Source organism: Schistocerca gregaria, chromosome 4 (genome assembly GCF_023897955.1).
Source record: "Schistocerca gregaria isolate iqSchGreg1 chromosome 4, iqSchGreg1.2, whole genome shotgun sequence".
In the NCBI taxonomy this organism is placed as follows: domain Eukaryota; kingdom Metazoa; phylum Arthropoda; class Insecta; order Orthoptera; family Acrididae; genus Schistocerca; species Schistocerca gregaria.
In genome coordinates this window covers 775,536,147-775,561,152 of record NC_064923.1, presented here as the reverse complement: position 1 = coordinate 775,561,152, position 25,006 = coordinate 775,536,147, and the positions used below count along the sequence as shown (strand labels likewise).

The window sequence follows — 25,006 nt, the reverse complement described above, 5'->3', positions numbered from 1 at the left end:
ATCAGCTCTCTAGGTTTCCAGTTAGTCTAGAACGAAGCGCTTTGAATAAACAGTGAAATTACCATTACCAATATCTTTACCATCGTTATTATTAAAAGTGCTAAAATTCTTAACTGTCTACCACAATTCTGTTAAGAAGGAAAAAAATGTTCACCTACGCAAGAAAACGATTTTGCACACATTATTGGTAACTTTAACACACAATGTGAACAAAACGTTTGAGAAATAAACTAGGACACTTCCTCATATGTTCCATACCACTTACTAAACTGTCCAAAATTAATTTAAAAAATTAACACCTCCTCTTAACTAATATTGATTTTTTTCCACTTACTTTCGTTGCGTTTCAGGTGCAATAACGTGTTAAAACCATACTATGTCTGGTACGTATGTTTGAAATACTGCAGTGTACAAACGGCTATAAAATACTAAGGATTTAAGTAATCGACTGTACCATGGCCTTGACATTTGCATGTGTGTTATGCTTTTCTCATTTTGTTTCAGTTTTTAATTTCCTGTAATCATGTGTTAAACACACGTAAACGGCCGAGAAAAGCATGCTCCATAGTTTTCACATTTCCTATAAAATGATACGAGAATCTGCCCTGTTGTCACCGTTATGTGACTGTTTACTGTATTTTAAATAACTTCTCACAAAGAAAAGCAACAATAAATTAAAAATTTTACCTCACAACATTATGCAACAATATTCATCAGAAATTGTTCAAGTTAAAAAACTGCAAAACTTTGTTGTGTGACCTACTCTGAAACTTAAATCTTAAACTTTACCTTAAAGCACGAATGTTGTACTTACTGTACACAGCCTTCTGGTTACGTCATTTGATTTTTCGTTAGCCAGATTCTTCTTAATGCAGCATCTACTCATCAGAAGCGTGCAAAGTTTCCATCACTTCTTGGCTTGAAAAGTACAACCGAAAGGACAGCACTGTGACATTCTTCAACATCATGCTTATGAAAAATACAGCATACTTCATATATTAGAAAAGCAACGTAAAGCCTCCCTAACATGGCGGAAAATATGAAAAGCTAATCGTGAATTGCAGACCGCGACAAGAGGCCGAGGAGCGAAGGCTATGCCGCGCTTTCCCGAAACATCAGGCACTCTTCTTCCCCGTATTAGGCACCTTTCATCAACGATTTACCTTTTTCTACTTGTAAGCTATCCACTGGGTAGAGATGAAGTGACAAAACTTGTCACCCAAGGTCCTCAGTGAACGAAGGGATTACTCGGCCCATTGAATGGACCCAACTGTCTGATGTACAGAGAATACTGACTCAGAAGAAATCAGAGAAAGACGGAAATAATGAGGTTAGAGATAAATTGAATACCATAACTGGGGATCAGCAAGTAGATGAAGTGAGGGTTTTCTGCTGCAGTTCTGCAAAATTACGCAAGAAGAAAGATGCTAAGAAACTGTGAAGAAACAGAGTAGCACATGTAAAAACCGAATTCTCGGCTGAAACTAATCTATCAGTATCATACACAGGCCTAATCTGAGAAAGAAATTTCTGAGGATGTGCCTTTGAAGCAGAGGTTTGTATGAAGGTGAAGCATGACCTGTGGGTAAATCACGATAGAAGATAATCGAAGCATTTACGCTGTTACTGAAGAAAGTTGTTGAAAATTAAATAGGCTGCTAATAAATGCAAAGTTTCTCCACAGTAGTGGCATGGATAGGAATACTTGGGAAACATGGTAAGATGTGCTAAATCTGTCATAAGACTGATAATCAAAACAAAGGGTATATGGACTATTTCATATGGCGTCCTGTAGCTCTGCTACGTAGCATTCTTGTAACACCTGCAATCTTAATTCCACGGTTTCCGTTAATCCACTGCGCTTAGTTAACGGTTGACTCAGTGTGTTGAGACTTCACGTAGGCGTACACGAATCTCGTTCTCAACTCACCTAAGCGGAGCAGAATGCCGTCACACTGCAGATTAAAAGGTGCGCCGGGTAGCAGTAACTGGTACGCAGCTGGCCATTAAAATGGCAGCACCATGAACACGGGATGTAACAAACGTCAAATTCGCATAGAGTGTATTGCATGTAAATGATTAGCATATCTTTGCATCCGGAGAAAGTAAGCAGGGATATCGCTATCTACATTCTGTACATAGCGAGAGACTGCACAGTGTGTTTCTCATTTGGAAATCGTATTTGAATGTTGGATGTTTGCGAGAAGATTTTTAATGCTTGATGTAAGAAGGATAACTTCTAGCAGCTCGTGTAGGGATTCTGCAGAGATAGGATCGTGGTCTGTCAAGACATCGGGCACTTGGTGCTATTGAAAACAGCTGACATCACTTTAGATATTCTCAATTTCAAATCTACGATTTTCCTCTTTCTTTATTCCTCAAAGGTTCCAAGTGATAGTGGCGATAGGTACAATGCGCATGTTTCAGTTGCACAAGGAGTTCAGTATACCATCCAATAAATGGCATATGGTATTTTTGTGCTTGTTCCGATATTCCACAAATGCTTGAACGTCAAACATTATATGCACAAACCTTGTTCCCATTCCTCCTATAGAGTGAAAAAATACATAGACAATAGAAAAAGAGTTGCGCGAATTGATTTTGTCGCTGGTTAACTACCAATCGACAGTTCTTCGTTTGGCACAAATTACGAGTACTAGTGAGACAACGTTTAGGGATAGTCACATATACACTGTAAGTAGGCTGTTTAGGTTTTCTTATTGGTAACGCCGCTTAGCGCTCGGTATGAAAAATCACTGGCTGTGCTGTTCGCAGTGTGTGTTTAGTTTGCATTGTTGTTTGCCATTGTAGTGTTGGGCAGCGGCAGCTGGATGCTAACAGCGCGTAGCGTTGCGCAGTTGGAGGTGAGCCGCCAGCAGTGGTGGACGTGGGGAGAGCGATGGCGGAGTTTTGAAATTTGTAAGAATTGGTGTCACGAACTGCTATATATATTATGACTAGTGAGGTAAATACATTGTTTGTTCAAGTGTGGTGTCTAACTTTCGAAGATTTTGTTCCATTGTGTCTAACTTTTGAAGCTTTTGTTGTGTTTGTCTCTGATTTTGTTCCATTGTGTCTAACTTTTGAAGATTTTGTTCCATTGTGTCTAACTGTTGCTTTGTTTGTCTCTGGTTTTGTTTCATTTGTTGCATTAATTGCAATAATAATGTATTAGTGTCTGGAATCTGATCATATATGCTTTTCGGCAGTGCATTTGCACCGGCAACATTCACAGTTTGACAAGCAGAAAATGTGTCTCGGCTTATTTGAGAAAACGGTGAGGACGCAAAACCTGAATGTACAGTATTTGCAAGATAGTGTCCTGTCATTTCGGATTCCTGACGCGAGCTGTTGCCGACCAGTCGATCGATAATGCTTCTCTGTTCACTAACTGTTTCACTTCCTACACCATTATTTGCAGCCCGCTCCATTTCCCTATGCACTATTACCAAATTACTACTTTGAACATTTGTGAATTCATTACATGGTGGCGCTAACACATTGCTTTCGTCTTCACTGTCATTTCTCAGTTTACTTTGTAGCCTAGTATTACGTTCTTCACACGCCATTATTGTCACAATATTTCACACGATAACACAGAAAAGCACAATTTGAAGAGCAAAAATAAGAGAACACATTAACATAGCACTGAAAATAATATCTAGTTAATTGCAAGCGCAGCTGCGAAATACTTGGTGCAACTCTACATGCATGCCACAACTGTTGTACTGTACAACAATGAAAGACTACAACTACAAAGGAAATTCCCTCTATGATTACGCGCTAGCAATAAAAAAAATCTACATTAATTACACAAACTACAAGAAAAAATCAGAAGATTCCAGTGAGGTATCCTCGGCTAAGGGTCGACATTCCCCTTTGAATAACTGTACAAGACTGGTCTATGTGAAACGTCCTCTTTGAACAATTATACACGACTGTGCTTAAACTGACACACAATATCTTTAGCGCAACGCAATCTGACTTCCAAAAATCCCTACGAAAGAATGGCCCTGACTAGCATTAACCTATACGTTTCACAAATCACTTACCTCACAAAAATCTTCGTTACTCAAGCTACTGCAATACAGCGAGCGCCACTACTGCCAGCTAAATAAAAGATTCAAACTACTGAAGGCACTAACTACTGATAGGCATAGTTAGCAAATGAAAGATTTTAATAGAGAACAAACAATGTATTTACCTCACTAGTCATAATATATATAGCAGTTCATGACACCAATTCTTACAAATTTCAAAACTCCGCCATCTCTCTCCCCACGTCCACCACTGCTGGCGGCTCACCTCCAACTGCGCAACGCTACGCGCTGTTAGCATCCAGATGCCGCTGCCCAACACTACAATGGCAGACAACAATGCAAACTAAACACACACTGCGCACAGCACAGCCAGTGATTTTTCATACCGAGCGCTAAGCGGCGTTACCAATAAGAAAACCTAAACAGCCTACTTACAACACGTAGTCACCATTCCAGCAATGTCCGTGGCGACCTGAAATAAAATTTCGGAGAATATTTCTTTCTATACCACCGTATGGTATCGTGTGATCGACGATAGACGGGCAGTCAGTTAAGTAAGTTCCATCGGTCGCCAAGTAGGAAACACGGTGAAAATCAGAAATATTTTATTTGCAGCAGTAACTACACCTTCCATCTACTTCTCTACATCGTTCGTCTGACTTCAACATTTGTCGTAGCTTTGTACCAACTTTCCAATTTCTTATTATAGAAGGCTGCCAGCAGCGTGTTTGTGAGCAGAGATGAAAGTCAGGGGGAGCAATGGTGGGCGGTCGAGCACTTCCCATCGAAAACGCAACAGACAACAGAGTCCTCGTTACCCCTGCAGTATACGGCCGACTAACGGCACGCAGAAGGAAGTGTATGACAGTTACGTTGAGTTCCATGAAATCGGGCGAAATCTCTCGGCTCGGTAGACACTATTACTTGACTGGAGAGGCTATATTTTTCAATTTTTTTTTTTTTTTTTTTTTTTTTTTTTGCATCTTTACGCGTTCGCTGTACGCTCATGGCTGCAAAGTGCAACGTGACCCAATCGACAAGCATATCAGAGGCGCTATCCAACTGCTGCGGTCGCAGGTTAGAACCCTGCCTCAGGCATGGATGTGTGTGATGTCCTTATGTTAGGTAGGTTTAAGTAGTTCTAAGTTCAAGGGGACTGATGACCTCAGATGTTAAGTCCCATAGTGCTCACAGCCATTGGAACCATTTTTAACCGCTATCCAAGAAACCTATACAAAGCTTCTCCGGATTTTCATTGGGGTTCCCACTTCGCGACCGATCTGAACTAAATTTCTGTACGCCCCTTGCATCTTAAAGGTACCACTACGTAGGCTGAACAAATAATTAGTCGCCCCAGTAGACATCACGCTAACACCGTCTCTAGCCTTGATAATCGTGTCAGTTGTACGAGGAAGAGAACCTACAAATTTCTTCACGTAACCCATATTCAGCAGAAACTTATAACTATCCTCTGTAGAGTTACCAAATTGCTCTGATATTGATGGCTACGTTTCACTCTGTGATCCGAATACACTGCAGTCCAAAATTAAAGTAACAAAGCGCTATTTCCCCGTCCTGTGTCTAATTCACGATATAATCATACGAACTGTCAACAGATGCCCGTAAGATTGTGTTCTGCACGGAAGACGGCATTCCGGTCCACGGACAACAACCCCAACGCTGATGTCAGGCAGCCTATGAAACAGGGTAGTGTTTGTGTCTAGTCTCACATTCACAGTTGCCTTTTACACAGTCACGAACGGTGCAGTATGTCGCAAGAGAAGACGCCTCCCAGACTCTGTGGGGTGGAGGAGCGTTGGAAGAGTGGAAGCAAGGCAGTGGGAACCTGATGAGGCCCGACAGCTTAACGTGAATCGCTCCGTTGTTTCTCGGATGTGGCGAAAGTTTAGACTTTAGAGAGGCCGAAAACGTGTGACGTCAGCAAGAGAAGACCGTTAATTGGCTGTAAAGGCACGACGGTACCGCCTCAGTACTGCACGGCGTACAGAAGGCTTCGGCAGAGTGGCCTTTATTGTCGGAGGCCGGGTGTATATGTACCTCTTACACGTCTTCAAAGAAGGAAACATCTAGAGAGGAGTCTTCAACAAGCCACATGGGTCCTGAATTGGTCTGGAGAGTGATTCTTGACGGATCCGCATCTGGAGGGAACATGGTACATGATTTCCTTACCCAAAAATTGTGGGAAGAGGTCGCTATCGATGGTCCCTAGTGGTGCGGGCAGGGATTATGTTCACCACTCGAACACCTCTTCATGAAATTGAACGGGTGAACCAGCAACGTTTAACTGCTGTCAGGTATCGGGATGAGATCTTGGGACGTCATGTGCGGTTGTTACGAGGTTCTGTGGACTCAGACTTCGTATTGATGGACGATAATGCTCGACCTCAAAGATCACCGGTGGCTGATGTTTTCGCGGGGTGGGAAAATACTGCACAATTGGCGTAGCCTGCACGTTCTCCCGATTTGAATCCTATAGAGCATGTCTGGGACGCACTAAGGAGACGGATTGCATCACGTCAGCATCCACCATCCACTCCTCGAGACTTGCGAGTAGCTCTACAAGAAGAATTGGCGTTAGTACCTCAACATGAGATTGATGGTATCAGTCACAGCATGCCCCTTCGTTGGCAGGCGTGCGTTGCTGCCAATGGTGGTCACACCTAATATTGAGCACATTAACCAGTTGTCGGAATGTGTGTGCAAATCCGTTAAGTTGCAAAAAAGGAAGAAAATTTTTGTCTACCGTTAGGCATTTTGCAGTTGTTTACGTTCTTTATTCTTTACCTTGTTCCTACTTTATTATCACGATTTTCTGGAAAAATAAACGCAACTTTGCAAAATTTCCGTTTGTTGCTTTACTTTTGGACACCAGTGTAGTCACAGACATATCCTATGTGATTAACAACGGCCTGTTTAGCGAGACAGTAAAGGCGTTATAGACCGCACCAGTGTACTTCAAACCATGATCGTATGCATATAACCACGTGATCACTTCTGTTATTCATCTTGTAATATGGAAGTATCCACAGCATACTCGTCACGAAGATTTACCAGAGAGGGAAAAATTTGTTGGTATCCGTGAATGTTGAAATAAATGGGAACCTATATGAGCGAGCCGAAATCTTTGTACGGAAAACGCTCCCATCAAATCCTGAACTGCACGCTCCAGGTTAAACGTCTTATTGGGCCGTGCTTGCACACGACGTCTCGCACAATTTGCATCGTTTGAGAACAGGAGAAATCGCGACTCACCAAAAGACACTACACGCCAGCAATCAGACGCTGTCCAGTTTATGTGTTGTTCGGCCCATCCAAGATAAATAGCTTCATGTACCGCTGTGAGCAATGGCTCTTTGTGAGATACTAAGCTCCAAATGTCCATTTCACGCAGTTATCTTAGCGTTGTTTGCCCGAAAACTCGTTTAGATTCACATGTACATGATTAAACTGCAGTTCACACTTAAGTCTTTGGTTCAGGTTTCACAGAATCACTTTCACAGTGTTTATCCACCGTATAGCGTCTGAGACAAATGAACATCTTAATCCTTAATTGCGTGCTCTGATTTCTTTTGTATTTCTTTATTTCTATTTCGGCGATCAGTTCTTTCTACGTATCTTGGAGTCTACATGGCCTTCGTAGGAGAAAAAAGGTAATTTTAATTCCACGTAAAGAACGCCGCCTTCATTTCAGTAATTGACACTCCAACTCGCTTATCAAACCCATGTCACGCCCTTGTATTTCACGATAACAGCAACCCAGCTCGTTTCTCTTAACTTTTTTTCATGTACTCCGGAAAAGGACGGACAAGGGCAATGTGACATTTCTGGCAGGAACCTGCGAATCGAGTCGCACAACAAATACAATACTCCATAGGCATGCAAAATTTTAAAAAAAAGGCTCTGAGCACTAGGGAACTTAACAACTGAGGTCATCAGTCACCTAGAACTTAGAACTACTTAAACCTGACTAACCTAAGGACATCACACACATCCATGCCCGAGGCAGGATTCGAACCTGCGACCGTAGCAGTCCCGCGGTTCCGGACTGAAGCGCCGAGAGCCGCTCGGCCACCACGGCCGGCTCATAGGCATGCAGTTCCATTAGAAGTTGCTTGTGATGAACTGAGTCAATGGCTTTCTGAGAAAAATGAAATCAAATCCCCTGTCGATAGCAGTCATTACTTCCCCTCAAAGAAGGGCCAGTTGTGCTCGACCACAGCGATATTTTCTGAGTGCGTGCTGGCTACTGTGAATTGATTGTTCGCTTCTAGGTATTTCGTATCTTCCAGAATTCTGATACAAATATATTTCAAAGATATGTTTCTATAATATAGCGGAAGTATTTTATATCCTTTCTTGCGTATTTTTGTGAGCTGTACAACTGTTAAGACTCGAGCGAGCGGTTGTATATAATTTTCTAGAAATGGAGTTTTGTATTAGTAATAATGTGAAACAAACCTTCTGTTAAAGAACCTGGATTCGTTTATCAAGTGACTTAAGTTGCTTCCCTACACGCTGGGCATTTACTTTGAAATTACTCATGTTGGTAGAATACTGTTATTTTTTTATTCATTGCACTTACAACCTACGACAAACTAGAATGGAAGGAAGTTCTTTCGCACAACCTGTTCGTAACTGCACAGATACCTCACGAGGTTCGAATGCCTTTCCTCGTTTGAGCAGTTTGGGTTTGTTTTGCGATCTGCTACCAATAGCCGTCATTTCAGTGTTACTTTGATAGTATGACTGTAAACGATTAGAGATTAAGCTCTGCAAACAAAATTATTTGGTACTGCCATGTACTTAATCTCCAAATAGAAATTTTGTGTCAGTATACTCACAGTTTGGTTTAGTATCCTTTCAACACATCTTGTATAAATGATGACTAACTGAAACCCTCAGCTGCCGACAGGTGTTGTTGATATAACTCGATGTGGACAGCTGAAAATGTGTGCCCTACCGGCACTCGAATCCGGGATCTCTTCCTTACATGGCAGACGCTCTATCCATCTGAGTCACCGAGGACACAGATGAATAGCGTGACTGCAGGGACTTATCCCTTGCTCGCTTCCCGTGAGACTCACATTCCCAACTGTCCACAATTCTACATATGTAATGTACCTTATAGACAGTCATCAACAGTATCCTGTTCTTTCGAGAACAGTTGCTGTCTTCATACTTATAGTCAAAGGCTACCCAGCCATTGACCTTCGTCTGTGCGAAGTGCCCAAACTCTTACGGGAATCGCCAAAGCGTACGGGAGTAATGAGTGAATGGACAAATGTCTATAAGACACATTACATATATAGAATTGTGGACAGTTGGGAATGTGAGTCTCACGGGAAGCGTGCAAGGGATAAGTCCCTGCAGACGCGCTATTCATCTGTGTCCTCGGTGGCTCAGATGGATAGAGCGTCTGCCATGTAAGCAGGCCGGGTCGGGGCACACATTTCAGCTGTCCACATCGAGGTATATCAACAATGCCTTCGGCAGCTGAGGGTTTCAGTTAGTCATCATTTATTCCAGGGAAAAGCTGCACGGTCATCAACAGTATTCTGTGCTTTCGAGAACAGTTACTGTCTTCATATACATCTTGTGTATTTTCCGTCTGCTAGTTAACTGCAAAATGAAGGGTAAGTTTATGTTATTGGTGTGCCTGTTCTTTAGTGTCTGCTGCAGAGAAACACTGGCAGCCCTGTTGGGGGAGCCCCCGAGCACTGCACTATCCACACCTGCGCCCTCTGAGGCCGGCCCGGTCGTGTTTTCTGCCCACAGCAGCTTCCGGGGGCTGCCACTCGGCGCTGGGCATGGAGGAGGGCCGCATCCCGGACTCGGCGGTGTCCGCCAGCTCCTCCTATGAGCCCAAGTCTGTGGGGCCGCAGAACGCCAGGTGGGTGAGAGCAGCGTCACAGCGGACGTACAGTATGTAAAGGTTTCTATCTACCGCTACCAGTTCACTAATGTATTACTTATTTGTGTTTCGAGGGAATACCTCATCATCTGGCTGTATGGCATTACAAAAAAACAGTTTCACAATAACACCATACAGATGTTAAACAGTCGTTTCACAAATATTGTGGTTATCCTGCGGAAGAAGAGAAAACCTAGTAAGAGGCGTTGTCACTTTGTAAGCTGGACTGATGTTTACATGAAATTGTTTTGTAACAGTAACTCGCTTTGTTCTTATTGTGTGGCAGTCTCGTTTCCATTTCTGTGGCTCTTTTGGCTTTCTTCATCACTGTTGACAAAGTTTCAAAACCGTACCAGTAACTTGGAAACACGATCACAAAAAAAACTCTGTAATGTAGTGGACAATATGGAGGTCAAAATACAGTTGGTTTCGATTTGACCAACGCTCTGTCGACCTATGTGGTGTCAGCTGTTTACATGCCTTCTGCACGTCTTGTTATTGTAATACAGATATAGGCTGACGAAATACATTACAAACTGAGCGTCAGTTACAATATTATTGTACAAATGATGATATAAAAACGATTTATTTTACATATTTCTAAGCTATAGCTGGGACTAGAGTCAAAAGACTGTGATCTTTTATTCCGAAGGTTCTGTAATGAAGTTGGAAAATAAATGTGAACTTTTGAAATCTGTCATTTCAGTCAGGACCTCGTTATTTCCCATGTGGCCATGGATGAATATTTCCATTTCTTCCAAGATGTCCATTTTCCAGCTCTTTTCTAAATTATGTAGTACTTTGAGATCGTTGTCTATTGTAACATTGTGTCCTGTTTCATTTATATGTTTCGCTATAGCTGATGTATTCGATTTTCCAAGTCTGAAAGAGTCAATGTGTTCTTTAAAACCGGTTTTCATTAACCACCTTCAAAATAAACTTCTTAACAACAAAGACATAATACCCCAGAAAATTCTACACTACTGTAGATATGTTGATGACACATTCATTATATGCAACGGAACTGATGATGAAATAGGAACTCTAAACAGGTTGTAACACGCCCAGGAGTAGGAATGGGTGGGGTCCTTTTGTCTGTTTGTCGTTCCTTGACCGTGCGCCCTGGTAATCCCGCGGCGGTCCTACTGTTCTGCTCCACACAGCTGCTGGCTTGCTCAAATTATGCATCGAAATACACAGGCGTGTTTAGGGGAGCCACGCAACGTTAAAACACAATACTGTTCTACGTCTGGTACGAACAACTACATTCTGAGACGATAAAAGAAAATCGCAGGTTGCACTGTTTACGTTCTAATTCATAAGTGTTCATCCCAATTAATGGATGATTATCTGCCCACATAAATCACTAGGACAAGCGTACGGGTAACCGAACACGTCGCGTATAATTGTTGATGATGCTCGTCACACATACAGATACCTGGTAACAGTCCTCCTTGTCACTAGTAATGTTATAACACTGTTCGTGAAGTTAATTTTTCAGTTCACAGTTCTCAGTTGTACGAGCGTGGGCGCAACCGTCGCGGCGCGGCTGATTGTTGATGATGCGGAAACTTGATGATCGAACGTACGTCCTCACGCTCGCTACAAGACACTGGCACTTGACTGCACTCTTTAATGGTAACTAATTTCTACTGATTCACATCAGTTCATCCTGGGAGACCGAACACGGCGCGGATGATTGATGCTGTGCGACACGCAACGAGAGGCTACACAAATACGTTATCGACGGCACTGCTCATTTTTTTTTTTTTAGTTATTTCTTGCCGCACTCTCCTCTGAAACACTTCCATATTTCATCACTTTCCTGTAGCAGCACTTGTAGCAGCACTTCAACGTCCTTACTAACAACGGCTCTCACATGCAACATAACAGTACTGTGTCCCGTGCTCGACTCTCTACAGACGCGGCTGCTCGCAAAGATACTCCACAACTAAACCAGCTATATGACAATACCCTTAAAGGTTCAATAATTTACATCCTGTTTACCACAGAACATTAACATAGCTTTTAATTACGATGTATTCCAAGAACCCAGAATCTCGAAGATTTTTGCCTGTTCTGTATATCGATACTGCAAGGTAGCTATCCCAGTAACTCCAACTCTGACGTGTGATAAAATCACAAATTGAAAATTTAGGAATTTTTCCTACTTTTACTGTGAAACCTTGTTTCTTGTCAAATTTCATGATTTTATGCCAGCGGGAAGTACGATATAGATTTTGATTGGAGAGTTTGAGAATATGGAAGTAGATGTCGTAAATGGCGCTATCTTTTGATTGCGCTGACCTTAGTATGTGACATAAATTTCATATTGAAACGTTTTTCATAAGAGAAAGGGTTCTTAACATACAGACGTACAGACACATAGCAAAAAGTTCCTTTAATGGGTTCCTTTTCTGTCGATTCAGGTACGGAGGCCTAAAAATAATAATTCTTTGTACATTAACGCTAGAATGCGCAAAAACTACCGGTTTCCGCTATATTAATGCGAAAACATTCTCAGTTTTGGTGATTAATCTTTCTCGCTTCATATCTGTCGCAGTATGTAGTGCCACTCAAGAGTGTTACGATAAAAGAAGCAACTTATTGAAGTTGGAAACAATATCGTCATGAGCCTACATCCAGCGACTAAAATATTTTTTTTCTAAATTTTTTAGCGTTAAGGATGATTTAATTAAGCAACTGTCGGTCCCTGTGGTGTAGACAGATTATAACAGGGACAAAGACCGAAAGTGAGATTCGGTGATCAACCCCGACTCAAAGATTCTGCCCTCAAAGTCAATCTGCAGTATTTCGCAACAACAAAGGAGGAATGTTTTCTGTCTCTTAATGAAAGAAAGTGAATGAACAAAACGAATTACATCAACTTTTAGATTTTATTTTCATTTTTCAAAATTTTCTATTTCTCGGGAAAGAAGGAAAACATCTGGACGCGAACCTTGTATTATAAACACCAGAGTCCAAACGCCACTGAACTGTTCAAGTGGCTAAAGCAAATGCAACATTGACGGCATTATGCTAGTAATTACGCTCATTATACTTTCGTGTATCCCGAAAACAGCTTTATTTGGCTCACTATAAGATGAGAACAGTCTCAACGAACAAGTTGTCGGAATGGCGTACACCAGTGTAACAGTAGAGGCTTCGCTCCTCGGTTCTTCTCGCGCCGTGCTTTTAGAGTCATTCCTTATCCCGCCTACCTGCGGGGTATTTCACACAGAAAGTCTGTTCATCTTTATTCAGCCGTGATTGAAATAAATTGCGAATGTTGCTCCCCTGGAACGGCAACGTCTGCACTCGCGCGGAAATAAATGAAAGCGATTATCTCTTGTAATTGGAGGAGTGCGCAAGCAGAGAGTTACGGCGGCCTCAGCCGCGGGGGTGTCGGGAAGGGGGTTAGGCTGGAAGTGCCAGGGGAGGAGAAGGGGGGAGGGAGAAGGCTGTGAGACGGCTCGAGCTAACGGCCTGGCGCCATGCAATTGTGTGGAGTGGAAGGAATGACGTCTATTAAAACATTAATGTGCCCGACGTGGATTCTATACTGCACAGTAGATTTCAAGACACTTTTCTCAGAAGAGCAGCATTCTTTAAAAAAAAAATGCTTGTCTCTTCGCTCTGTGACAAAAGTTGCGAAGTTCGTTATTTCATGGCGTTTCTGGAAAACTTTTAAAACAATGAAATACTTGATTACTAACCATGTATATCGGGCTATGTGACCTACTGTCACCATCGTGACAGACCAAAAATTTCTGTTCGATCCGATCTTGCGGTTCACGTTCCGTCAATAACCGGACGCTATTTCGAGAAATACAAACGCTACTATCGTAGCACAAAGAAATTCAATTTGTCCTTGGCAGAATCGGGATGTAAAGGAAGGGAACTAGCTTTTGACTTATCTGGAAGTTTTAAAGGCGTTTAAATCGAAACATCTTGACATATTCGCGCTTTTTCGCGTGTTGTTGTTACTACCCATGTCATGTCATGTAATTCACCGTAGCAAGTGAAGTAGCCTCATACATAACGTCATGTCGTGCGACATGACGGCCAGCCGGAGTGGCCGAGTGGTTCTAGGCGCTACACTCTGAAACCGCGCCACTCCTACGGTCGCAGGTTCGAATCCTGCTTAGGGCATGCATGTGTGAAATGTCCTTAGGTTAGTTAGGTTTAAGTAGTTCTAAGTTCTAAGGCAGAAGTTAAGTCCCATAGTGCTCAGAGCCATTTGAACCATTTTTTGCAACATGACACAAGCCATCAAGTCACCCATTCAGGACGCACACTTCCCCACTCTGGGATTATAGATGCACCCTCGCTCTCGGATACACTCCACTGTAGATCCCACTCTCCAGAAGCACATAAATTTGTGTTTATTTGCTCTCACACCCGTCATCATACGTGTAACAGAGGGTGGGTCTAACAGAGCTCACTGCGCTGGGGATGTAGGTTTACTCGAAAAAATGGCAAATATGTCAGGAGGTTTTGACTTAAATGGGTTTGAAGCTGCCAGACAAGTCTAAAATCTGTAGTTGCCCTCTTTTACATGACTAACTCTGCCCAAGATATATTAGCATGTTTTGTGTTAAAATAGAAACACTTTTCATTCTGCTCCCCAATTTTTACTCTAATTAGACTGCCATAGCTTGACAACCGATGTAGATTTTTGTTCACGACTGACCCAGCATAGACATTTTTATTGTCTTTCGAATCATGTTGCTTATACCATGGCATACGCATAAAACTTTCACAAAAAACAGGTCGACCATTAATACCATCTACGAGTATTTATCTACCTTCTTACACAATTTGAACCGATTAGCACAACTATGAAACACAGAAGTGGTGCGCGTAAAAGACAAAGAAGTTGGCACAGAAAATCAATTCGAAGATACATTTTTGAAAGCAAGTTTTCAATTTTACCTTCAGGATGCATTTTCTATTTATCTGGATCACTTTAAACCGTTTGCGAGCGTTCAGTTCAAGACGTAAGAACGAATTTTAAATGCTACATTCAGCTCCCCTTTCAACAATTGCATCTCGACAACGTACAAAGATTATTGGATAAAAAAGTGCTTTTGATGTTATTCATTTATCATCCTTCGTGCAGAGTTTAAATCGATTCGTACAAATTTAAAGTGTAGAAGCAGCGCACTTCAAAAACATCCAAGATACACATCTTCATTGCATGTAATTTGGAAATTTGTGGTAAGGTCTTATGGGACCAAACTGCTGGGATCTTCGCTCCCTAAGCTTACACACTACTTCATCTAACTTAAACTAACTTACGCTAAGGACGACACACACACACATGTCCGAGGGAGGACTAGATCCTCCGACGGTGGGAGCCGCGCGAACCGTGACAAGGCGCCCGAGAGCGTTCGGCTACCCCGCGCGGCTATTGCATCTAAAATCCAAACGAAGGAATATTGTTTCAAACGGTTAAGACCTAAATTAGACCAGGGTTCGACACACGGATGGATCGGATTTGAACCATCAGTCTCCTCCCAGTCCGAAGTTATTGGAGTGTGACTGTTTTTGCACGCAAAGCTCGAACGGTCAACGTACAAACCTCGCCATTCGCTGAGTATTAATTTCATCCTAGTTGAAGTCTTTTGCACAAGGAATTAGCCGATTTGCACAGTTTGCCTGGCAGCACTGCTATACGGCATATTCTGGACTACTCAGTAGAATCTCCTCTACAGCTGCTGTTGGAGGGAAGCATTAACATAAAACGGTTTGTTGTGTAAACAACGGAAATGCAGACCGTCGGTCAGTATCAGTTAAGAAAAGTGGTATCAGGATAAGATGTCAACCCCAGTGACATTCGTCAGCGAATGCAAGCTGGCTGTGATGATGATTTTCATTCACAGACGTACCCAGAATTTGATTTCGGCGGAGTTTTAACAAACGGACATCCGTATAAAGTGGAGTCAAAATACACACATCAAAAAAATTTTTGCATCACCTCAGTTCCGAGAGCTCCGGCACGTGTACAAAAAACTGGAAATGAGATCAACATAAACCTCGTTTCTGCCCTTTATATTGCTCATGAAAACCACACATAGCATGTTGTACCACAATGCAGCGAGATCCTCAGAGGTGATGGTCCAGACTGATGTAAACACAGGACCTTCTGATACCCAGTAGCTCGTCCTCTTGCTTTGATGCGTGCCTGTATTCTTCGTGGCATACTATCCACGAGTTCATCAAGGCAATGGTGGACCAAATTGTTCCACTCCTCAACGACGATTGGGAGTAGATCCCTCAGTGGTAGGTGGATTACGTCGTCCACCAACAGCCCTTTTCAATCTATTCCAGGCATGTTCGATAGAGTTCATGACTGGAGAACATGCTGGCCACTCTAGTTGAGCGATGTCGTTAACCTGAAGGACGTCGTTCACAAGATGTGCGAATGTCGTCCATGAAGACGAATGCCTCTCCAATATGTTGCTGATATGGTTGCACTATCGGTTAGAGAATGGCATTCACGTGACCACCAGCGGCGTACGTCGGCCCCAAATAATGTCTCCTCAAAACAGCAGGGTACCTCCACCTTGCTGCACTCGCTGAACAGTGTGTCTAAGGCGTTCAGTCTGACCGGTTTGCCTCCAAACACGACTGCGACGATTATCTGGTTGAAGGCATATGTAACACTTATTGGTGAAGAGAACGTGATGCCAATCCTGAGCGGTCCATTCGGCATGTTGTTGGGCCCATCTGTACCGCGCTGCATGGTGTCGTGGTAGCAAAGATAGACCTCGCCATGGACGTTGGGAGTTGTGAATTATGCAGCCTATTGCTTGAATCGTAACAAGACGTCGTGAGGCTTCACGAAAAGCATTATTCAACATGTTGCCGTTGCTGTCAGCAATCCTCCGAGCCATAATCAGTAGGTAGCGGTCAGTCACTGCAGTAGTAGCCTTTGGCGGCCTCAACTAGGCATGTCATCGACAGTTTCTGTCTTTCTGTATTTTCTCTGAATCTCCTCCATGTCCGAACAACATCGCTTTGGTTCACTCCGAGGCGCCTGGATATTTCCTTGTTGAAAGCCTTCCTGGCACAAAATAACAATGCAGACGCGATTGAACCGCGGTATGACCGTCTAGTCATGGTTGAACTACCGACAACACGAGCCGTGTACCTGCTTCCTGGTGGAATGTCTGGAACTGATCGGCTGTCGGACCCCCTCCGTGTAATAGGCGCTGCTCATGCATGGTTGTTTACATCTTTGGGCAGCGTTAGTGACATTTCTGAACAGTCAAAGGGTCTGTGTGTGTGATACAGTATCCGCAGTCAACTTCTGTTTTCAGGGGTTCTGAGAACCGGGTGATGCAAAACTTTTTTGGATGTGTGTAAAACACAAATCAGAAGTCTGTTTCCTGGCACCCATTATAAACTTAAAGTACATCTGCCACTGAGATACATTGTAGCCACCCAACAGTAAAAAAATATAAATAAATAATTGGCATTTAGTGTAACCTCGCAACAGATAAAAATTTATAATTGTCATTCAGATTTAGTGTAACCTCCCAACAGGAAAAATATAATTATATCATTCACATTTAGCGTAATCTCCCAACATTTTATCATTCCGTAACCTACCAATAATAAAATGTGACTAATCTCCTAGTAAAAATGTGACTCTTATAACCTTTCAATAACTGACTGTGAATTTAAACTGGTAAATTTTGAGCGTCAGCAGTGCTGCGTCATGGCCCTGAAAATTCATTCTGAATAAATTGAAAAATCTTACCTCAATGAAGCCACCGGACAATGCGCATATACCTGCTCCTATAAGAAATTTTTCTGCCACAGCCCAGTGTAATGCTGGCCGATAGATTTGTCATGTATAAAAAGAAACAACTGATTTTTATTTACAATAATCGGGATGACCCTGGATTGGAGAAATTAGTAAATTGTTTAAATTGAGATGAATGATTGTCAAAAGTTAAATTTTATGAGAAAGATTATTATCAAGAGATTTTTGAAAAACATTTACATGGGACTTGATACAACAACAGTACATATGCGCGAGGCTGCTCTTACCTTATACTACAACGCTCAGGCTCCGCCATCGCTACACCACGACCAGCCCAGCCAACTCGATACAGCAGACTGTTAGCTACAACTTACTCCTACTGCCACACAGTTCCTAATGCTGACAACACTGCTCTCTGGTCTGAGATTCTCTTATAGCTTACATATCGCAGGCAGCGCGTGAGCAATCCATCGAAATTACATCTTCTCGAGTGCGCTAGTAACAAATTCCTTAATCATGGACCACTTACATGTATGTGGAAACGGGAGACGAGTGTCACCCCGTTCCCACATTCTGACGTGTCAGAAATGCTGGACATTTTGTTTGGTTTCTAACCCCGTTTCCATGCGAGGGACAATGTTCAGAAATTTGCACACACGCACATGTGGCTGCATGTAATCTTTTGCTTGAGGAAACGTGTCTGGGAGACCACACACAGCAGCATAACGGCGAGTGGACAGCCGATGACTCCAGCCGTGGTTTACCAGCAGGCCGGAGTTCTCAGCCCTTCCACCAGGGGTTTCCTGCTCTGCTCCTGAGGACACCAGCCTCCCGTTCTGCCCCTCACTGTTCGCAGAAGCTCAGCCAGGAGGTTAATCGCTGTGGAGCCTCGTCCGACTGTCCATGCTGCCCACTAGTGCTAGACCCTGCACTCCAAATTCCGGCAAGTTCTTCCAGAACGCGAGAAAGTTCCTTCTGTTTAAGCCGCAGCAAAAACAAATTGCCCTACTCAAGACCAGACGCTTTTAACAGAAAAAACTAGTAGAAGAATGAAATGCTTGAGAGGTGTGTTACCTACGTTGCTACACGCTGCTCTCTAGCCGCTCATGTAAACAATACACAAGTGGAAAGTCGACAGAGAAAACTGAACAAATAAATCAAGCAAGAGTGTCTTGTCTGCAAACTCAGTACGCAAATAGGATAAAATGTGTGGAGAAAGGCCTGTAACAGGCTGGCGCCTCACATAGTTTCAAACAATAATGTGTTGGTAGTGCCTCACATTTTTCGGACTCGAGAAAGCGATCTTTTTATGTTGTTGTTGTCTTCAGTCCTGAGACTGGTTTGATGCAGCTCTCCATGCTACTCTATCCTGTGCAAGCTGCTTCATCTCCCAGTACCTACTGCAACCTACATCCTTCTGAATCTGCTTAGTGTACTCATCTCTCGGTCTCCCTCTACGATTTTTACCCTCCACACTGCCCTCCAATGCTAAATTTGTGATCCCTTGATGCCTCAAAACATGTCCTACCAACCGATCCCTTCTTCTAGTCAAGTTGTGCCACAAACTTCTCTTCTCCCCAATCCTATTCAATACCTCCTCATTAGTTACGTGATCTACCCACCTTATCTTCAGTATTCGTCTGTAGCACCACATTTCGAAAGCTTCTATTCTCTTCTTGTCCAAACTAGTTATCGTCCATGTTTCACTTCCATACATGGCTACACTCCAAACAAATACTTTCAGAAACGACTTCCTGATACATAAACCTATATTCGATGTTAACAAATTTCTCTTCTTCAGAAACGCTTTCCTTGCCATTGCCAGTCTACATTTTATATCTTCTCTACTTCGACCATCATCAGTTATTTTACTTCCTAAATAGCAAAACTCCTTTACTACTTTAAGTGTCTCATTTCCTAATCTAATTCCCTCAGCATCACCCAATTTAATTTGACTACATTCCATTATCCTCGTTTTGCTTTTGTTAATGTTCATCTTATATCCTCCTTTCAAGACATTGTCCATTCCGTTCAACTGCTCTTCCAAGTCCTTTGACGTCTCTGACAGAATTACAATGTCATCGGCGAACCTCAAAGTTTTTACTTCGTCTCCATGAATTTTAATACCTACTCCAAATTTTTCTTTTGTTTCCTTTACTGCTTGCTCAATATACAGATTGAATAACATCGGGGGAGAGGCTACAACCCTGTCTCACTCCTTTCCCAACCACTGCTTCCCTTTCATGCCCCTCGACTTTTATGACTGCCATCTGGTTTCTGTACAAATTATAAATAGCCTTTCGCTCCCTGTATTTTACCCCTGCCACCTTTAGAATTTGAAAAAGAGTATTCCAGTCAACATTGTCAAAAGCTTTCTCTATGTCTACAAATGCTAGAAACGTAGGTTTGCCTTTCCTTAATCTTTCTTCTAAGATAAGTCGTCAGTATTGCCTCACGTGTTCCAACATTTCGACGGAATCCAAACTGATCCTCCCCGAGGTCTGCATCTACTAGTTTTTCCATTCGTCTGTAAAGAATTCGCGTTAGTATTTTGCAGCCGTGGATTATTAAACTGATAGTTCGGTAATTTTCACATCTGTCAGCACCTGCTTTCTTTGGGATTGGAATTATTATATTCTTCTTGAAGTCTGAGGGTGTTTCACCTGTATCGTACATCTTGCTCACCAGATGGAATAGTTTTGTCAGGACTGGCTCTCCCAAGGCCGTCAGTAGTTCCAATGGAATGTTGTCTACTCCGGGTGCCTTGTTTCGACTCAGGTCTTTCAGTGCTCTCTCAAACTCTTCACGCAGTATCGTATCTCCCATTTCGTCTTCATCTACATCCTCTTCCATTTCCATAATATTGTCCTCAAGTACATCGCCCTTGTATAAACCTTCTATATACTCCTTCCACCTTTCTGCCTTCCCTTCTTTGCTTAGAACTGGGCTGCCATCTGAGCTCTTGATATTCATACACGTGGTTCTCTTCTCTCCAAAGGTCTCTTTAATTTTCCTGTAGGCAGTATCTATCTTACCCCTAGTGAGATAAGCTTCTACATCCTTACATTTGTCCTCTAGCCATCCCTGTTTAGCCATTTTGCACTTCCTGTCGATCTCATTTTTGAGACGTTTGTATTCCTTTTTGCCTGCTTCATTTACTGCATTTTTATACTTTCTCCTTTCATCAATTAAATTCAATATTTCTTCTGTTACCCAAGGATTTCTAGCAGCCCTCGTCTTTGTACCTACTTTATCCTCTGCTGCCTTCACTACTACATCCCTCAGAGCTACCCATTCTTCTTCTACTGTATTTCTTTCCCCTATTCCTGTCAATTGTTCCCTTATGCTCTCCCTGAAACTCCGTACAACCTCTGGTTCTTTCAGTTTATCCACGTCCCATCTCCTTAATTTCCCACATTTTTGCAGTTTCTTCAGTTTTAATCTACCGATCTTTTTATAATTTGTTAAAATGTTTAGAGTATTTAAAAATCTGTTTACAATTACCTGTTAATGCCTAGCTCCCATTTACATCAGGAAATTAAAATATTGTGTAGCTAGCTTAGCTTGTAAGCCGTAACCAACTTCAGATCATGATCATATTAAATGCAGGTTGAACATAAACTGAGTGTTCCAGGAATAACCATCATGCACGGACACATATACGAGTAGAAAGCAAAACGAATAACGAATTTGGTGCTAACAGTAATAGCAAAACTATGCCTGGCTAGTCACCACACTTCTGCGACAGTCTCCTTGAACGACCTGGTTGTAGCACTGCAAATCACCTTAGTCATTCACTTGCGCTCTATGAAGTTTTTCCCTTAACTTGCATTTCATACAATTGGAAATTCAAAAATAATGTTATCTGTTCTGGTACAGCCAGTTTATTCAACCTGAGCCTCGTCATGCTATGGTGTATATCTCAGTTCTGTTGATACTGTTGGCACCAAATTCCTCATTCATGTTGCCTTCTACACAAATGCATGTCAGTACATGACGACTATTGCTGTACATCTAGCTTGCGTACAGTCGGCATTTAATATGATCCTCATCTGAAGGTGGTTATCACTTACCATCAAAATTAGCTAGCCATCATATTTCAGTTTCCCTATGTAAAAGCTATATTTTTGCAACACGAATTCTAATTTTGACAAATAATAAGTTAAAGTGTACTGGGTAAGCAGCACAGGGACAGTCAAGAGGACAGGAGAAGTACAGGGAACAGTGTTTGCACCTTGCTCAGTCTTAACAACACTCGCACGGTTTCCACTTCGTAGGTCCATCGACCGTACGCTATGGTAGAAGTAAGATAGTAAGCTTAGTGTTTTGTGTACCTTCGGCCGGCCTGTGTGGCCGAGCGGTTCTAGGAGCTTCAGTCCGGAGCCGCGCTGCTGCTACGGTCGCAGGTTGGAATCCTGCCTCGGGCATGGACGCGTGTGATGTCCTTAGGTTAGTTAGGTTTAAGTAGTTCTAAGTCTAGGGGAGTGATGACCTCAGGTGTTCCATAGCGCTTAGAGCCATTTGAACCACTTGATTTATGTACCTTCGACATCTAAGGTAATTACAGATGGTGGAGTGTTGCTAAAGCGGTGGCAGGGGGGGGGGGGGGGGGGGGGGGGGGGGACTTGTAAGGAACCATCCCAGCTTTTGCCGAGAGTGAACTGGAAAACCGACTAAAGCACTAATATAGATGGCTAGCTCTATGGATGACCTCTGGTCTCCAGAATGGGAGCCTAATGCATTTGGCACTACTCTACCCCTCTCAGTGCTATGGTAGTAACGACAGACGAAACTAGTTTCGCGACAGCGCCAACAGAGAACAGTTAGGTTCAGATGTACTACTTATTAACACTAATGGGCACGAAATTGAAATGAGCGTGTTGTAAAAATGTTAGATCGCTAAGGCTCGCAATGACTGGCTATTTCACGAGGTTTACTGACTTTTGCCGACACATAGGTAGATCCATTTCAAGGTTAGTAAATATCAACATGCACCTACTTTATACAAATAGCATGGTTAATGGTGGGTTCTTTCTTTCAGTATTAACACGTTTTGTTTCATTCATTTACGATTACAATCATTCTCTGGATTTTACTGCTCCTCTCTCTCGAAAATGTGAGCTTTCTGTCGGGTCATCTATTGACCATTGTTAAATCCAGCAGCTGAGGTGGGAATTAGTCTTCACGTGACCGTTGCTTAGGCTTGTAGTTTCCTCAGTGGCAATTAGCTCGACGTCTGAATTTTTTTATTTGCCGTGGAAGTGTAAAAGACCTTACACTGTGAATTAAAATGCCATGCAAACGTGCATTGACAGGAATGAGACGAGAGAGGATTTATTTATAGCAATTTGTTTTGGTGAATTGTTCCGCTGTTGTTCATGAGAAGTGTATGATATACTATTCGAAGGATCATTACTACAACGACGCAGGACAAAACAAGCTCGACATTTATCTATCGTCAGTTCCTAAAATTTTACCTTAAGAGAAACCCATAGGGTTACTTGAAAAACGAATTGAACACCCGCTGTTTTCCTTAAATGCCGTTTGTGACGTTACAAACACATTTTCAAACTCGATAATGCAAATGGTGGCAAAACGGAATGAAGAATGGGTAACTCTAGTAAAATTTCGAGCGAGAGACATTGAAGATCTATGGGTGTTGAAGGCAAACGCCATTGTAATTGTGCTGAAATATTTTTCAGTATCTGATATTTCAATTCATAGCAGCAGCATTGAACGGAATACACAGTGCCTTGAGAGGAGGATATAAGATGAACATCAGTAAAAGCAAACCGAGGATAATGGAATGTAGTCGAATTAAGTCAGTTGACGCTGCGGGAATTAGATTAGGAAATGAGACACTTAAAGTAGTAGATGAGTTTTTCTATATGGGAAGCAAAATAACATGATGGTCGAGGTAGAGAGGTTATAGAATGTAGACCGTGTATGGCAAGGAAAACGTTTCTGAAGAAGAGAATTTGTTAACATCGAGTATGAATTTAAGTGTCAGGAAGTATTTTCAGAGAGTATTTGCATGTATGGAAGTGAATCAAGTACAACAAATAGCCTAGACAAGAAGACAACAGAAGCTTTCGAAATGTGGTGCAAAAGAAGAATACTAAAGATTAGATGGATAAATCGCGTAACTTATGAGGTGCTACTGAATAGAATTGGGGAGAAGAAGAATTTCTGGCACAACTTGACTAGAAGAAGGGATCGGTTGGTAGGACATGTTCTGAGGCATCAAGGGATCACCAATTTATTACTGGAGGGTAAAAATAGTAGAGGAAGATCAAGAGATGAATACACTAAGCAGATTCAGAAGAATGTAGGTTGCAGTAGGAACTCGGAGATAAAGAATCTTGGACAGGATAGAGTAGCATGGAGAGCTTTATCAAAGCTGTCTCTGGACGTGAGACGACAATTACTACCACAGCAGCAGTGAACGACCAAAAGGTTACCAGGTATCTGCCTAAGTAAATTTCATTTGTGAGCATTTGGAAGCAAATAAATATGAATGACAATTCGCACTCTAAGACATCCTAAAAAATTGTAATAGATAGCTCCCAAAAATCGAGACGAAACGAAACCGGCCGCTCTAAAAGTTGTACGAAGATTTGTTATTCATCAGAAAAATATATCAGCAGAAGAAAATCGTGATATACTTTCGAGACACAGGTACTCCATCTTATTTGACATGAGGTATGAGACCATAACCAAAACCAACAAGAACAACGCAGCTGAATGGTGGAAACTGATGCTCTCATTCTGGAGGTCATTAGATCACGACCTTATGAAGTGGAGACGTATCTCCCTTAAGACATGTTCATGGATAAAGTTAAAAAAGTGACATTCAGAGTTTCTTAGAATGATTTTTTGTCAAAAAAAATGAAGGCACACCTTCAAAGATAAAAGACAACAATCAACTATCTTTCACATTCTGTAATTTCAGCTGCGAGGCCAAGATCCTTTGTTCCTAATACCCAACTAGGTCTTCAGAAAATGGTACACAAAAAAAGTATGGATCAAGAGATCTTGTAGATACAGTGTAAGCCTCTGTATTAGCCCTAAGAATGCAGTACGCAAAACGCAGTAGAAACTCTGGAGTCAATTATTCTCCTATCCAATTTTCGTTCAACAATATTGACATTCATTTTGAAAAACTTAATAGTATACATAACCAGTACCCAAGTACATCAACTTTCTGTCCTTTGTTCAGTATTATTCGGATAATTTTGTTTCCAAAAGCATTAGCTTGAT

General features: G+C 42.1%; 1 protein-coding gene across 1 annotated transcript in view; it reads left to right on the top strand.

Moving 5' to 3' along the window:
* LOC126267932 (discoidin domain-containing receptor 2-like) overlaps positions 1 to 25,006 on the top strand; it is a 737,095-nt gene that overhangs the window by 307,893 nt on the left and 404,196 nt on the right. The window contains exon 3 of the mRNA XM_049973242.1: positions 9,837 to 9,951. Within this exon, the coding sequence (XP_049829199.1) occupies positions 9,837 to 9,951 (115 nt within the window). The remainder of the gene's footprint in view (positions 1 to 9,836; positions 9,952 to 25,006) is intronic.